Raw genomic sequence first — 12609 nt, 5'->3', positions numbered from 1 at the left:
CTCATCAAGAACTATGTATTCCTTGTTTTCTTTCTCCTGTTTTTTTTCCTACAACTGATTCTTATACAAGACCTTTTCATTGAATATTACATCTTTGCTCCTAATGATTTTGTGATTTTCATAATCATATAAGCGATAACCAAAATCATTAACACCATATCCAATAAAGGTACATTTCTTTGATTTTGCCTCAAGCTTTGATTTTTTATTAATATGGACAAAAGCCTCACAACCAAAAGGCTTTAAAAAAGAGTAGTTTACCTTTTTACCTGTCCATGCTTCCTCTAGAACACCACCATCCAAGGAACTTGAAGGCCCTTTGTTTATTAGATAAACAGCAGTATCTACAGCATCTGCCCAAAATTGTAAAGGCAATCCTGCATGCAATCTCATGCCCCTTGCACGTTCCATGATTGTTTTGTTCATCCTTTCTGACACACCATTTTCTTGTGGTGTTCTTGGAACTGTCTTCTCTCTGCGAATTCCATACTCTGAACAGTACCTATCAAACTCTTTGCTGCAATATTCACCTCCATTGTCTGATCTGAGACACTTCAATTTCTTTCCTGTCTCAATCTCAACCAAAACTTTCCATTTCTTGAAAGTATCAAATACATCAGATTTATTCTGAATACAATAAATCCAAGTTTTTCTAGTTGCATCATCAATAAAAGTAACATGATAACGAGAGCCACCGAGCGATGATACCTGAGCAGGTCCCCATACATCTGTGTGCATAAGCTCTAATTTTTCGCTTTTCTTTTCTTTCCCAACTCTGAGAAATCTGACTCTCTTCTGTTTTCCATAAATGCAATTCTCACAGAAGTCCAAATCAACATTCTTCAAACCTGGCAACAAATTCCTTGAGTGAAGAATCTTCATCCCCTTCTCACTCATGTGTCCGAGCCTATGATGCCATAATGTTGCATCTGCTCCTTTGGAAGTTAAAGCATTAACAAAGTTAGAAATATCATTGCATAAATACCATGTACCAACCTTTTCGCCTTTTGCTATTACCAGGGCTCCTTTGGTGACCTTCCAAGCTTTATCTGTGAAAGTTGTCACAAAACCTTCACCGCCTAACTACCTTGTTGAAATCAGATTTTTCTTCAGATCTGGAACATGCCTTACCTCCTTTAGTAGCCATTGGTTTCCATTCTGCTGTTTTAAAAGAACCTTACCCATTCCAACAATTTTACAAGGTTTATCATCACCCAAACGGACTTGTCCAAAATCTCCTTGAACATAGTCATGTAAATATTTTTTATCAAGTGTGGCATGGAATGAGACCCCTGAATCTAGCACCCAGGAATCAGTAATATTTTCGAAAGAAAGAATCAAAGCATCTTGTAACACCTCACCTGTCACATTTGCTTCATGATTGTTTTCTTGCTGTGCATCTCCTTCTTTTCCCTTCCGAGATCTACAGTGTTTCTTTAGGTGTCCTTTCTTTCCGCATTTCCAGCACACTATCACCGATCTGGACTTGGATCTGTCTTTCCTTGATTTATTGCGATATCTTGAGCTCTTTCCTCTTTCCATTCTTCTTCCCCTAGACTTTGCACTCAAAGCATTACCTCTCTAAGGATAAGCATCGACAACATCACCGGATCTTTTCCGTCGCATTTCCTCGCTAAGGATAGCACCGACAACATCATCAAACCTTAAAGTACTAGATCCAGAAACAAAGTTACTAATGGCCATTACTAAACCATTTCAACTTTCTGGCAATGAGCACAAGAATAACAAAGCTCTAACTTCATCATCAAAGTTACCCCTACAGAACTTAACTGACTTGTAACTGTATTAAAATCATTTAAATGGTCTGCAACAGATCCACCTTTCGACATCTTCATATTAAATAACCGTTTCATAAAAAATACCTTGTTTGAGGCCGAGGGTTTTTCATATAGTTTCGCCCTGAATCAAACCCTTTGTCGTTGTTTCCTTCGAAATGTTGAACGCGACCGACACTGTGAGGCACAACCGTATTGTTCCGAGTGCCTTTCTATCGAGAATGTTCTATTCTGCATCTGTCATAATCGTCGACTTCTTTGCTTTTCCGCTCAATGGTAGGTACAGATCTTTCTGATACAGATAATCTCCCATCTATATCTTCCACAGCGGGAAGTTTTGGCCGTTAAATTTCTCAACCCTGAACTTACCATCTTCCGCCATTTCTCCCACTCGAACGAGGAACCCTTCTTTCCTGCGAGTTTATCAGCCAAATAGGCCTTTGGCTCTGATACCAGTTGTTAGAAAAATATTACTTATGACAGAGAAATGCAAAACATATAATATGCGGAAAAACACAAACACATAAAACCAGAAAGACACAGATATACGTGGTTCACTCAGTTTGGGCTACGTCCACCCCGAACAACCAGTCCTTCCTTTCTATTATCCAGCAAAATGAAGAGACACAACATACAACAGATCTGATGTAATATCCTCTATTTTCTGTCACAGTCTCACCTCTCTGTTTCTCGCTCTTAGAATACACACATATTCCACAGCCTTAATACAATACCCTCATACAAAGAGAGGAGTTGCCTTCTAGGGAAAAAAACCTTAAACTAAATATAAATTCTACCGTCAAATCATCTGCCTAATGAACGGCCCAGATTGACTAGAAATTACTATACTTTTACAAGGCAATTTTACATCTGTTTTTAGCTTCGGGGGCACTGCCCCAGAAACCCCCGTCGGGGGACCGCTGGCCCCCAGGCCCCCCCGCGTGGAGGGGTGTACAATCTTCCTGGGGTATACATCCAGCTGAAACAAAGACCTCTAAATAATCATGCTCCACACCCAACAAAATTATTATTATTAATAAAAAGGGCAAAAAGTCACTTGGGGGAAATAAGTGGCTTCATAAATAAAATACTAAAAGGGAAGTTCTAGAAGCTTGGAGAAGATCCGGTGAAGTCTTATAAAAAAGAATAGAAGGCCATTCCTCATTCATTCTATTTTGGTGATCATTTTCTTATGTTTGATTTTGGCCCAGGGAAGTCAAGTTCGAGCATTTCAAGCGAGACTCTCCTACAAGTTCCAGTGGACATCAATTGCCACCCTAGCTACTAATCATCCAATTTCGGTGGACTTCATTGCTAACCTAGTTGGCATTGTGGGAAATCACTCAGATTTCTCATTTGATCTTCAATTGCAGGTTACTGGGACAATTCTTTTGGAGCTTGAGTTATTATCATTTGCTAGAGATTATTTCCCAAGAGGGCTGAGTTGCTTCAGCAGTTGCTACTTATTTTAGGAGGTCAAATTCATGTTGCTTTTTGCCAGCGTATTCTTGAGGTCAAATCTATCATTGTGAGAAGGCCAAATTCATCTTCCATTGGAGGGCCGAATTGTTGGCATCATTTCAGAAGTTCAACGTTATCATTTGGAGGCCGATTTATTCTTCAACATGGAGATCGGGTTTAAATTGTTGGAGGGCCGAGATCTGTCCTTTAGCAGGCCGAGTTCACCATTTTCTCAGCAGGCCAAGATTCTTAACCTGGAAGCCGAATTCCACCATATTTATCAGGCCAAGTTTCTCTTCTCTGAGGGCCAAGATCTATTACTATCAAACTCAATATTTGGGAGGCCGGATTATTTCTCTTGAGGGGCCGATTTCTGCAGATTATACTCATCGTTTGGCGGCTGAGACAATCATCTTTGGGAGGACTGAATTCCCTTTCTCTGTGGTTGAATATTTATCTGAATGAGACTGGGCATGGAGGCCGAATCGTATCACTAATAGGCCTGAATTATTCTTGCATACTTGGAGGCTGAATTTGTCAATTTATGGAAAAGTAATTGTCTGGGGTCTGATTATTTTGGAGGCCGACTGCACCTCTCAGTGGCTAAGTTATTGCATTTATTTGAAGGACCAAGTTATTTCCCTTGGAGGGCCGAGCCTACTTCACCAAGAGGCCAAATTCTCCATAGAGATTAATCATCATCTATAAGGGTCGATTTATGCAAATTTTTGGAAGCCAAATTGTGGAGCCCGAGCTTAGTTACTGGAGCAGATCAAAGTTAATATCCTGAAGGCCGAGTTGGCTTGCTGTAGGTTTATATCTTCATTATTGTAGGCCGAATTGGATCAGACCATTGTTGGAGCGAGATCACAGGTTCCTCATTAGTTTTCCTCATAAAAATATTTCAGATCAGTTTAAAACAAGCTTATATTGCCCCAAATATCTTCTTGCTGAAAGTATTCATCACTTTGCCTGCAAAGTGTTTGACGAAACTTCTGCTCACTATGTGTTTGATAAAATTCTTCAAAGAAAATTTTAATATTTGTTGCATTGTATTAGCATGTTTTTAGCTGTGGTACATTACAAACACAAAAATAAGTATGCTTAGCTATATTTTATTTTTGCACAGTATTGTAAAATAACACGCATTTTCAAATAAAACACTGAAAAGATACCATGGCCTTCATAAATTCAAGAGAAGACGAGAGAGACAAAAGCACTGTCAGATATTTCTAGGAGCAAAGAACACAATGACAGTCATAAATCATATAGAACATATGGAAACAATTCACCTTATCATCCTCAAGGCAACCACTAGAAAATGCTTCAGTCGCATAGGCTCTATAAAGCTGCCTCAATTCATCAATCTTTCGGTCACTGTCATACTCACCACCTATTGCACAAATGTTTCAACTTAGTAGGGTTACGAAACACTTTTGACCAATATCATGGGCAAATGAAGGCAAAACATAAATTTAGACAACAAGATGAAAAGATGACTTCTCAAAGCCAAACCACTGACAGCACAGTGAACCAATTAAAATTGGACTACCTAGTACAGAAACAGATCCGATGCCTGGAGGAAGTCTCTCCTTATCACCATTGTTTTTCAAATCTGTGAGAGCTTGATTGTATGCCAAAAGTTTATTGAGCTCCTCTGTCACCTTTAATGCTGATCCCCTACATACACAATACATCAAGACTATTGAGTACAAAGAATCATGTCCAAAGACAAAAACACAATTTAAAGAAAAGTACCATACAAACAGAACATTAGGCACTGCAAATTGACACGAACAGTAATGAAATACCTCTTAACTAAAGTGACTCAAGAATCACGTGACAATCCTTAAACATCCAGTGAAAAGAAAGCCAAAGAAATTCAGTGTCTATGAATGACAAAAATACATCAATGGGGCTCAAAGTATGAAGTAATGTAACAACAGCAAAACGAAGGTAAAAATAACTCATCCCTTAATGGCCTGCTAAAACAAGGGCATAACCTGAAAAGTCCAAAAAAGAAGACAAGACACTTCTATGGTCCTTTCCAACACAAACAGCTGTCAACAATCACATGTAGCTCCCCAATAACCTCTTTGAGGATGTCATCTTCAGAATGGCATGGGCTAGTAGTCTTTGGTACAAATATTTAAGAAATGAGGGTATGTTTTGCTGAAACAATGGCTTCTCTTCTAGAATCCAAGGAAGAAAAAACCCTAGCAAACATAACAAACCTCATGATCAGACCACGGCACAAGTCCCAAGTGAGGTGCAGCAACAGTGACTTTCATACAAGCATCTCTACAAAGTTGTAGTAAACATACATGAGAGAAATAATATATATCTCACAAGGAAACTGTTATGAACATAAATTATGTAAAAATAAATAAAAATAGATAATAAATAATAATCGTAATAATATAAATATAATAATACATAAAAGTAAATTAACTAATGGTTAGTTAGTTAATAATGAAAAGGCATGTCTTAGAGACATCCCTGTTTGTGAAAGGGTACTTACCTGGCTATATATTCAGGACCCTCATTCTCATTTGTACTCATCCTACAACAATTCTTTTATGTAATATACAATTACAATCACTGTACTACGATGCATATCTTTGCTTACGAAGTATTTTAAATATTTTTGCTGCGTATACGACTTTTGGTCGTTACATTGGTATCAGAGCTACATCTGATCGGGCCTTTGGCCATCAACCTATCGTCAACCTTCTTGTCGTCATGATTTCAGCGTTTCGCTACACCAGTCTTGGAGATTCTCCATTCCACCGTTTTGTCATTCAAGGCTTTGGCCATTAAACAAAAACAAAAAAATGAGGAAAAAAATATGATAGTCAAAAAAAAAAAAAAAAAAATTAAAGTACATATAAATATTAAAAAAATAAAAAAGATTTTAAAAAAATAAAAATAAATATAGTCCGATGTAAATATAGTCCTTTGTTTGCAAAGCTTTTCGGCAGCATGGTAGAAGACAGAATTAGCAAGTGGGCAGAAGTAAAAGAAAAGAGGGCAAGAGGACAAGCAGGTTTTAGGCCGAAACATTCTACAGTGGATCATGGCATCACGTTGAGACACATTGTTGAAAAGGTTTGGGAGGACAAAGAAGAAGTATTTTGCTGCTTTGTTGACTTCAAAAAAGCATTTGACATAGTCCCTAGGGATAAGTTGTGGCGTAGAATGGAAGAACTTGAAATTCTTGTGCATTATAGAGCCGCTATCCATAGACTTTATGAAGAAGTGAAAGTCAAAATTAGAACCTCAGCAGGTATTTCAGAAAGCTTTAGAAGTGACATTGGAGTCAAGCAAGGTTGCCCTCTATCCCCCACTATTTTTGGTCTATATACTGATAAATTGGAAGAGTGGCTAAATCTGCAAGGGGGAGATGGTGTTTGGTTGGGGGAGTTTGTGATAAAACTTCTTTTATATGTGGATGATATTGTATTGATTTTTAAATCGGCCCATGGATTGCAAATGCACTTATATGCCCTTGAGCATTTTTGTAGAGCAGTGGGGATGCAAGTCAATACTAGCAAGACCAAAATAATGATTTTTTCTAATAAAAGGAAGCATAGCCAGCATACTTTTTTCTTTGAAGACAACATCCTTGAAGAAGTAAAGGAGTACAAGTACCTTGGGATTGATTTCAACAACAAACTCAATTGGGAGGACTACAGAAAGAAGAAAATTTTAGGAGGCTAGAAAGCATTATATGCTCTTCAAAACAGATGTAGAGAGGTAGAGTTACAGGATTGGAAAACGATTAAAGTGCTTTTTAGACTCCTAGTTTGTCCAGTGATGCCATATGGGTGTGAATTGTGGGCTAACAGCACTCCCGTCTCAAACTGGAAACAAATTGAGAAAATCCAAAAACGCTTGATCATGAGCAAGTTCAAAATAAAAAGTTCAATACCTTATGAGATAATGTTTAATGAAACAAGAGAAACTTCCATTGAAGCAATTGCTATGGTGCGGCTCATAAGATACCTAAAAAGAATTGAACAAATGAGAGTAGGTAGATGGCCTAATGTTATCTTCAATGAAGGCATTAGTGAAAGAAAGAAAACATGGATGAAACAAAACTACACATGGATTCAAAAATCGGATATCTACATCAATGTTTGTCCCACAAATAGCAAGAAGCTAAAGGATTTTGTTATGGAGAAGTTTCGTAAAAAGGTATGGGGAAAAGAGTTGGGTAGAAAGAAGAAATATTACATTGAGGAATTCAACCCTACATGTGATTTACAACAAAAAGAGTTCATCAGAGCTAGCATTTCGTGGAGGGCAAAGGTTCTTATTGCTCAATTAAGGACCAACTCACATCAACTTCGGTGTGAAACAGGACGGTGGAAAAGGCCTAAAGAAGCTTAAGAAGAAAGGGTGTGCACATTTTGCACGTCTGGGACTGTGGAATCGGAAAAACATTTCATTTTGGAACGTGATGCATTCAAAGACATCAGAGAAAGTTATGAGAACATGTTAGCATCAATTTCTTGGCATTGTCTTTTAGCAAGCAGATTGTTGGAAGGTTGGGTCAGCTCATCATCAATTTGAATCAGAAAAGGATTGAATTGCAAAGAGCGAAAAACAGGGAACTAATGGTCTCATAGACTATTTTTAGTCTCATGGACCTTAAAATATCATTTCATTTCATTATTGATAAAAAAGTGCATGATAAAGTTAAGAGGGAATCTTTCCAAATATATTTAAAACTATATGTAAGAGAAAGAAGAGTAAATAATATTATCTTGATTCTTCATTAAGTGGTTGACAAGCCCGTGGTTTTAGAAACCTAGAAACCCATGGTAATTGCCCATGGTATTTTAAAAGTAAAAGAAAAACAAAAGGAATACAAAATCTCTTTATGTGAATAGTAAGTTTTACTTTTATGTGGAAAACATTAATGGAGGTTTTATAAACCAACCCATGGTAATTGCCCATGATATTTTAAAAGTAAAAGAAAAACAAAAGGAATACAATCTCTTTATGTGAATGGTAAGTTTCAATTTTTATGTGGAAAACGTTAACGGAGGTTTTAGAAACCAACCCATGGTAATTTCCCATGGTATTTTAAAAGTAAAAGAACAACAAAAGGAATACAAAATCTCTTTACGTGAATGGTAAGTTTTACTTTTTACGTGGAGAACATTAACCGAGTCAAAAGTACATAAGTGAACATATATTTTATAATATACGCCAAAGGTGAATAGCCACGTTTCACTAGGGTTCTAACTTTTCAAAAAGAAAAAAAAAAAAAAATATATATATATATATATATTATAAATAAGAAATATATAAAGAGAGGTATTATATTATAAAAGGGTATTTAAAGAAAAGTTCAAGTCATAAAATTATTGAAAATATATACAAGTACAAAGCGGGTATTATTATAAAAAGAGTTAAGAGTTTACGTTAAAGTGAAGTTGAATTAAATTTTAAGGAGTTATATGAAATTTAAAAAATAAATACAAACGACAATAAGATATTTAAAAGAAGTAAATTGAAACAATATTTAAAGATTCTTTTTAAAATACAAAAGGAAAAAAAGCGTAAGTAAGTAGAATTATATAAAAAGAATACAAGGGAGTTTTGAAATATTAAGGATAATAGGAATTTGGACTAAAAGAGTTTTAAAGAATTATATATATATATATATATATTAAAAAGGCACTTTTAAAGGAGGTTTGAAGTACAAAGTCCAGAGGAACTTTAAATATAATACCTTAGGTCATCTCGACAAAACAAATGGGATCAATCATTGAAAAAAAAATGATGGAGCTCAATTCTAAAATGACGAAGGAAGAAAGGTTTTCCTATAATGGTCTTTCACAGAGTAATTACATTAAAAGGAAGTATCCAAGGAAGAGAAGTTAATGTCGCCATCAACCCAAGCAATGATAAAAATTATATCAACATCAACTTGGCAAATCAACTATTAATTCCAGAGCTAAGCATTGGTGTAAAAAAAAACATTTTTGACCAAATACGAGTATAAAATTAGCGATATACAAGTGACAATAGGTCATTATGACTACATATCTCAATTTCATGTTGTAAGGACGGATAAAAAGACTAATATCATGCTCGGTCAACCCTGGTTTAAGGATTTGGGTACATTCATGTTAAACATAGAGAAACAAGTTTTGACATTTCCTTGTAAAGGGAAGATGATCACGTTTCGAGACATAACAAGTAGATCAAAATCGATAAAATCTTCATTAGAATACCTTAAGGATATCTCAGATTTGATGTTTCAAGATAACGAAAAAACTATATCAAAGAAGCAAAAAGAGCTTTAAGAAGTCATCTGCAGCAAAGACAAAGAAATTATGCGCCTCAGAGATCACCAAGAAAAGTTATTCGAACAAGTCAAGAAAGCTAAAGCATCAAAGAAGGAACTCAAGGAGCGTTTATTATAACAAGAAGAAGAAAATTTACGTTTAAAGAGCCTTAACCAAAAATTAATAGAACAAATCAAGTGTTTAATAGACAAGAAGCGTGAAGGCCAAAATAAAGTTGACTCAGAATGAGGAATGCTTACGTCTCAAAAATCATAATCAAAATCTGCTCAAACAAACTAAAAAACTTAAGGACGAAAAGAAATCATTGACGAATAGGTTCAAAGAACTTGTCGTAAAGGAAGCATCAAAATCTCCAAATGTAGCAGTGCAAAGTGAAGAAACAAAGATCAAGACCATTAATCTCACAGTTCAGGAAATCCAAACCCTATTGAAGTCAAAATGTACTCAGAGGTTGTCGTTCAAATAGAGGACACCCCAAATAAAGATTCAGCAGTTAAGTCAACAACCACAAAGCCTGATGGAAATCAAGAAACTGTCATAAAAACGTTAAAGGAAGTTCAAACAAGAAAAACTCCTTATCTACATCCGAATCACAAGAGTAGACACCTTAATCAATCTACAAATCAGTATAACTCAGAACATAAACAACAAACTTATGTTACAAAGAACACTGAAGTGAGCTCACTTCAGTCTACTAATAACAATTCGTTACAAAGTTCTAGTGATCAAAAGATTCCACAGAAGGTTAATCTTGGATGGTCTAATCCATTCTCAGTACGACAATTTTATATATCACTCCAAGGATCATATCAACTTATATCGACAAAGATGATTGTTCCGAGACGAGAAGGCATTCATAACAGAAAAAGAGATCAAGCAGAAGACATTCGTAGCAGAAAAGAGATCAAGCTCTTTCATCAACAAGCTTTGAGGACAAAGATTTTTGAAAGAGAAGGCAATGTTATGAACATAAATTATGTAAAAATAAATAAAAATAGATAATAAATAATAATCATAATAATATAAATATAATAATAAATAAAAGTAAATTAACTAATGGTTAGTTAATTAATAATGAAAAGGCATGTCTTAGAGACATGCCTGTTTGTGAAAGGGTACTTACCTGGCTATATATACAGGATCCTCATTCTCATTTGTACTCATCCTAGATCAATTCTTTTATTCAATATACAATTACAATTATTGTCCTACGATGCATGTCTTTGTTTACGAAGTATTTTAAATATTTCTGCTGCGTATACGACTTTGGGTCGTTACAGAAACACAAGGGATGCTTCCCCAATCATAGTTGGCATCCCTAATAAAACCTGTCAGTGCAAACTAGTGCACCCAACCCAGAAGGATTCAAACCGAGCACCTGCTAACATGGAAGTGGCCAAATACCCAACAGCATTTGCAACAACAAATTGAACTAAGCCCTTATATATATATATATATATATAGAGAGAGAGAGAGAGGTGTGCCTTGAGGTTTAGCTCAACTAGATTGACTTGCCATGCTGACGTTGTGTTGGCCAAGGAGGTTATGATTTAATCACACATACTTTATGCATATTACATGTCCTCTCCTTATGAGAAGCTTTGTCGTCAAAACACTTGTAGGGAAGGACGTTGTTGTAGAGAAGCTTCATTCTCCCATGAAGAGAATACTACTAGTAAGTTGTTCCACTTGATGAGGTATTTGGTTATTATTCTACATCTTAGTGATTTATCTCGAGTAGTCAAGATACCTTTAAGTTCCAATATCAAGTTTCCTTTTTTATTTTTTATAACTTATAAGTAGTTCACTCTGCACTTGGTCATGATGCCCTACCTTTTTATGTTATAAGGGACACGAAATATGTTATGGATATGACTGTAGTCTTCTAGCTCTAAGGAATATTTTGCTTGACTAATTTTCTCCTCAAATTGGTATGAACCATGGAATTTGGGGGCATGTTTGTCCTTCCCTTGTTACTTTTAGGATTGTTGCTTATGTAGTTAAAGTGTTACCCCAAACGCCTTCTTCAAACTCCCTGTCCAATCTGTGTTGATCTGCTTGTTGTTTCATACAATTTTGCAAATTCACTAGGTTTTATTTTAGTATTTCGGTAGCCTTCAAGCTTTCTTCAAAAAGTTTTTAACTGTTGGACCCCTAACATTTTTTAGTGAAAAATATTTTAATCTTGGGGGATCATGACCATATGGAGATTTAAAGTGTGTCTTCTTAATGGATGTAAGATAGCTATAATTATACCACCATTCAACAAGATGCAACCAATGGAATTAATTGTTTTGTTTGTTTGGAGCAAAAGACAGAGATATGCCAAAAGCCATTTATTGACAATCTATGTCTGACATCTGTTTGGGGATGATAAGCAAAGCTCATATTAAGAAATAAATCCATTTTCTTTGCAAAAGTATTTGCAAAAAATACTCTTGCATTCTGCATCCCTTTCACTAACAATGACCTTAGGAAATTCATGTAGCTTACAAACAATTTTTTAGAAAATACATTCAATCTGTCTTGTTGTATCTATTCACTTTATCCCCATAAAGTGTGCATATTGTGTTAGGCAGTCAAGCACTACAAATATAGTGTCTTTTCCTTCATATAATAGTCATCCCTCGATGAAATTCACAGAAATTTCATCCCATTTTTTATCTGAAATATGTAGAAGATGGCATAACCTGGGCTGTGGAATGTTTTCAGTTTTATTTCTTTGGCATATTTCAAATTTTGATAGATTTTTTTAATATCATTATACATATCTTTCCAATATAATCTGTCTAGAATTATCATATGTTTTGAAAAAACCTACATGTCCTATAGCTGTGGGGAACCGTGGGATTTTCTTAACACTATTAATTTAAACATTGAAGATGAAAGTGTGTGTATATATATATATTGTTCTGGTATTGTAATTTCCAACACTTGTATGTCTTTGCAATTTGGCATAAGTTAAGGATGAAAGCATTAAGTGATTTAACATTAATATTGAAAAAGATAAGGAAGATTTGTTATTCTAT

The 12609-nt window shown here is 35.4% G+C and overlaps 1 protein-coding gene across 1 annotated transcript in view; it reads right to left on the bottom strand.

Moving 5' to 3' along the window:
• The window catches only part of LOC149180045 (protein TIC110, chloroplastic-like), a 207922-nt gene that overhangs the window by 84831 nt on the left and 110482 nt on the right, over positions 1–12609 (bottom strand). The window contains exons 9-10 of the mRNA XM_089415874.1: positions 4810–4937; positions 4550–4650 (exon numbers count right to left, since the gene is read on the bottom strand). Of these exons, the coding sequence (XP_089272000.1) occupies positions 4550–4650; positions 4810–4937 (229 nt within the window). The remainder of the gene's footprint in view (positions 1–4549; positions 4651–4809; positions 4938–12609) is intronic.

The sequence above is a fragment of the Pinus tabuliformis genome, chromosome 3_2, assembly GCF_031772625.1.
Source record: "Pinus tabuliformis cultivar Carrire ecotype Pingquan chromosome 3_2, CPIR1, whole genome shotgun sequence".
NCBI lineage: Eukaryota > Viridiplantae > Streptophyta > Pinopsida > Pinales > Pinaceae > Pinus > Pinus tabuliformis.
This window is presented reverse-complemented; position numbering and strand designations above follow the sequence as displayed.